Source organism: Opisthorchis viverrini, assembly GCF_000715545.1.
Source record: "Opisthorchis viverrini unplaced genomic scaffold opera_v5_17, whole genome shotgun sequence".
NCBI classification, from domain to species: Eukaryota; Metazoa; Platyhelminthes; class Trematoda; order Opisthorchiida; family Opisthorchiidae; genus Opisthorchis; species Opisthorchis viverrini.
The window spans coordinates 766,576-771,034 of NW_008751673.1; the positions used below are offsets into that span (position 1 = coordinate 766,576).

Consider the following 4,459-nt stretch of genomic DNA (forward strand, 5'->3'; position numbering starts at 1 on the left):
ATATATATAATATAGCCGATTGGATAGAGAGCGAATCGTTGCTTTCGAAATCTGTCCTCAAGACGCTCATTGCGTCTCCTTAGAAATTGAAATTCACTGCAGGGCTAATTAATTTAAGGTGTAGATCCGTCGTTTCCAGAAACCTCTAACCACTCGTGGGGACATTGTCAACCACAAAAGCTCTCAGGCCACCAATGACAGTACCGTACCGACTCTCAGCATTTAAATTCTGACTTGATAACCGTCTGACATAACTAGGGGCTTGCTAGAAGGTAAACACACTGATTGTATTGGTTTTTGTCACGTTTTTTTGTTGTACAGTGTTTTCGCTCGCTTTGCTCTCGTTTATCCCACTGGTTTTCAAAATATTAATTGCCTGGCGTACGCTGCTCATCCTGTAGAACGGACTGCAAAACTATCCTCATTTGTCCTCTGAAAACTGACAAATACCACATACAGACTTGGAAACGATCAGCTGTCGCTATTCACATTCTTCTGTCAGTCCTGGTAAGTGTGCATTCAATAGGTTTTCAGCTACCAGAAGGGTTTAAAGAGTTGGGCGAATGCGATTCGTCGAATATTTCCCTGTACACTCATCTCTGTCCGCCGATGAAGCAAAACAGTTCAGAGAACGAACTGAAGTTTTGTGCAAAGATCTAACACATTTATTGGGTTTGAGTTTCTCGGACTTTTGGAACGAAGTATGGCAGATAGTTTACCGAAATCCATCTTTTAAGCTGCTTTATAATCCTTCTCTACGGTGCAGTATCAATTCTGTGCTCAGTCGCGCTCCAAGGTACCATTCGTTCCACGATTTATTCCTTCCATTCAGGTATGAACTGGATTGCGTGCCTGACGAAGCTGCTTCATCCATCGAACGCCTACTCACCGTTCTCCTTGCTGTGTTTTCGAGGGCTAGCTCCCCGGAGGCAAACGAGGTACTCTGGGTTCGCATCTTAGACTTTTACTGTGACGATTTAAGGGCATGTCAACACAAACATTCGGAGAATTACTCTATGAAAACTATGTGTTCGATGTTACTCTCATGATGGATCTTTGTTCGATCTATTACGATTTTGCGCGGCCGAAACTGGTGGCCATCTTTTCGAACGTATTTTCATATCAGGAGAAGTATTGGGAAGATGTTAGGAGCATGATGCAGACACTACCCACGGTGGGTTGTCATCTATTGAAAGCATGTTAACCTTATGCAGGTCTTCGATCGTGTTGAGCGTGAACTGGCAAAGTGTTCTCACCAGATCGGGTGGTTTACGGATATAATAGCCTACATCTCCGACATATCCTGGTCACTGTACACATTCCTCTCAATCCTGTCTCGGTTAGAAATTACCACGGAAGTCAAAGACATAAACTTGGAGGCGCATTTACCAGAGATGTAAGTGATTTCATGGCTAGAAGCCTTTCGTTGTTGATTTGGCCTGACTCAACCATTGAAAGCTTTAACCTGTTTAGCCCATCAATTTATTAGGTTCGTTATTTCGCTGTACTGTGTTTTCTACTTAAGTTGCAATTACTTGGAGCTTTTATCAAAGTCATGCCTTTTGAAAGATCACATCACTTAAACTATTTTATCAAGCCACCGAAAAACTGTCAGCTTCTCTTTTCTTTTGTATTCTCGATGGGCGAGATGGCTCAAGTGGTTAGAGCGCGAGTTTACTGACCGAAGGGTCCGTGGTTCGAACCCGACCTCTGCCTCTTGACTTCCCCTGTCTAGACTTAGGCCACCTGGCAGTATCCCAGCCCTCGTGCTCCCTTCGGGTGGCATGGCAGCTAGGCTCAGAAGGGGCGCTACAGCTGAACGATTATTTACATTATTTATATATTCTCGATGGGTTTCTGTTTCAGGTGAACCTTGGGTAACATAAACCAAGACCATTCGTTCAGCTGTAGCTGCCACGCTACTAGAAGGAAGCACGAGGGCTGGCAACCTGGCTGGCCAGGTTGCTCAAGCCTAGACAGGGAAGTCGAGGTGCAGTGGTCGGGTTCGAACCGGTCAGTAAATCTGCGCTCTAACCCTCTTGCCTCCACATCAACCAAGATGTCGCTTGTTTTGCGTATGCGGGTCAGTAGGGACGAACACACCTATGTGTGTGTGTGTGTGTGTGATATAGGGTTAAAATGATGCCAATGATTGCGTTTGGCTACCTTCAGTTTCGTGTTCTGTTTGATTTCACCCTCACTTACCCTGCATTTTTATGCTCGTGACGGTAATCAGATAAAGACTTGTCCATGTTCCTGAGTTCATATGACTTCTTGATACAGTGATACAAGCAAAACCTCATGTTTTTATACACGATGGTCACTACAGCTAATTAACCTGGTACGTGTCCATAGATTATTTTCAATGCATCAAGGTGAGATCAAACCATAACTTTGGATTTATGGCATCGGGTGACGCTCGCTACTCACCACTCTTTCGTTGCACAAGGAATTGTGCGGTATGGACCAGAACACTGGTTCTCATAAACGACCATAGGGCGGCTGGTTAAGAATTTCATAGTTCTTTTTGGTGTCCTCAAGTACGCGCTAGGAATGCACCGGACGAGATAATCAAAGTCTTCGCTAAACATCCTTGGGGAAAGCAGGTTGCTTATCGGTTAGCAAGAAAATGCCAATAGAAGAACGGAGTCGCATCAAATCGGATAGTTATGCGGTCATAATTTTTTTGGCAGAAGTAACAAGCAGACGTATGGGCGGTTCTTGAGCGTGGTTTCTAGCAAAGTTCCGAAACGCTGTACATGATTCGACCCTTGATAGCTTTTGCCAACCCACTCCTTGAGTTTTTCAGTTGCTATGACCCATTTTTTGATTTTTCAGCACTGTTGGGCTTCGCCTGGCGAAGTTAGAATGGTCAGTTGCATATTTGTTGCATGTACGTGATGTTATCGTGGTCGGTGACCGTACGAGCTTAGTTGAGGAATTAGTTCGGCATTAAGTGACTCGGAATTTGACGAATGAGGCATACCACGGTTGGAAAACAAGAAATAGAAAATTCTGAGTGTTCCTTATATACCAGAGACGAATATCACACAGGCACCCATCACCCAGTCGATACCTGTACTTCGAGAGTTTTGTGGAAATGCGGATCAGTACGAACTCCGTATGAAGCGGGTCTACATACAAAAAAATGATGTCTGACAACTTTTCCGGAATATTTTCATTTTTGGTTTAACTGCTTTTTTGGGCCTTTCAATTCACAGGTTGGCTGCATTTTTCGAGGCTGTCTTCGTGCCACTTCGGACCGAAATCTTATCGGATTTGCAGCTTACAATTGAGTGAGTTTTTTTTGTTTGCAGCGTTTCATCCAGCACACATTGGCGCTGCTTGTCTTGCCAACCGGTTAAAATTGGCTATGGTCTTATCTACCATGAATCTGATGGAGCTAGGGGACTAAAGCGTAACCTACTCCCCACGGGCTGTTAGCTTGCTTGCGTGTAGGCCTGATCAGCATGGCAGCATCCCATCACTGATATCTTCTTTGGTTTGCGTGTTTGCTGTACCTATGAGGCTAAACCTCTTTATTTGATGTTCTTCACGGCACAGACGTTCGCATCAAGCACGGATTCCCCCAGAACCGGGGGATGGGATGGCTGACCCTGTGAATGCGCGTGACCCAGCGCATTCTCTCTCCGCTTTCCCTGTCCAGTCTAACGTAACTAGCTGCATCTCGACATATCATAAACCCTGGATAGTTAGCTTTTAAGGGTAATATTAATGCCAATATGAACAGCATAGCAACCAATCTTACTGTCTACCCCCTCAAGCTTGCTTCGAATTTGCTAGTTCAGAGACCCGTTTCCTGATGGGCTCTTTTCCGGAGGTTTTATCGCTCCGAATTGTCCGAAATCATACGGTTTGGTGCTGACATTCCAAATCGCAGTTGCGAAAGCGCTCACGACCATGTAATGACGGTGAAACATCGAGAAATGACTACAGAAACAGGCATGTGAATAAATTACGAGCCACCCAGATAAATGTAATTGCTGCTTCCGCACATTGTTCCGAAAAAGTAAATTGAGACCGAATTAGATCATTTCGGCGGAAAGAGTATTGCATTTTCAGCTACAGATTAGGCTACAGATTAGGAATTCGTATGACTTTGCCAACAAGGTCGCAGGGCTTCCTTTGGAGATGGACGAAGTCGTCGTGAGTTTTAACGTAATATCAATGTACACAAACATCCCTAGGGTAGATGCTCTGGAGGTAACTAAGAGGTTGTTACTGGCAGACACGACACTCGGGGAACGGACACAGCTCTCGGTGGATGAAATAGTTGAGGGTATAAGAGTGTGTTTGATAAGTGATAAGTTTGTTTTTGACATAACTGTTTACTCACAAGAACAAAGCCTTGCAATGGGATCTCCAATATCCCCAGTTTTAGCCAATATTTACATGGAGGACTTCGAACAAATAGCTTTGGCCGGATATCATTGTCCAC

The 4,459-nt window shown here is 44.5% G+C and overlaps 2 protein-coding genes across 2 annotated transcripts in view; one reads left to right on the plus strand and one right to left on the minus strand.

Moving 5' to 3' along the window:
* The window catches only part of T265_01559 (hypothetical protein), a gene marked incomplete at both ends in the record, with an annotated part of 3,614 nt that extends 2,659 nt beyond the window's left edge, over nt 1-955 (minus strand). The window contains one exon of the mRNA XM_009165618.1: nt 890-955. Coding sequence (XP_009163882.1) covers nt 890-955 — 66 coding nt within the window. The remainder of the gene's footprint in view (nt 1-889) is intronic.
* T265_01558 (hypothetical protein) overlaps nt 1-4,459 on the plus strand; it is a gene marked incomplete at both ends in the record, with an annotated part of 40,830 nt that overhangs the window by 5,466 nt on the left and 30,905 nt on the right. Inside the window, 4 exons of the mRNA XM_009165617.1 lie at nt 833-938; nt 983-1,174; nt 1,215-1,396; nt 3,222-3,296. Of these exons, the coding sequence (XP_009163881.1) occupies nt 833-938; nt 983-1,174; nt 1,215-1,396; nt 3,222-3,296 (555 nt within the window). The remainder of the gene's footprint in view (nt 1-832; nt 939-982; nt 1,175-1,214; nt 1,397-3,221; nt 3,297-4,459) is intronic.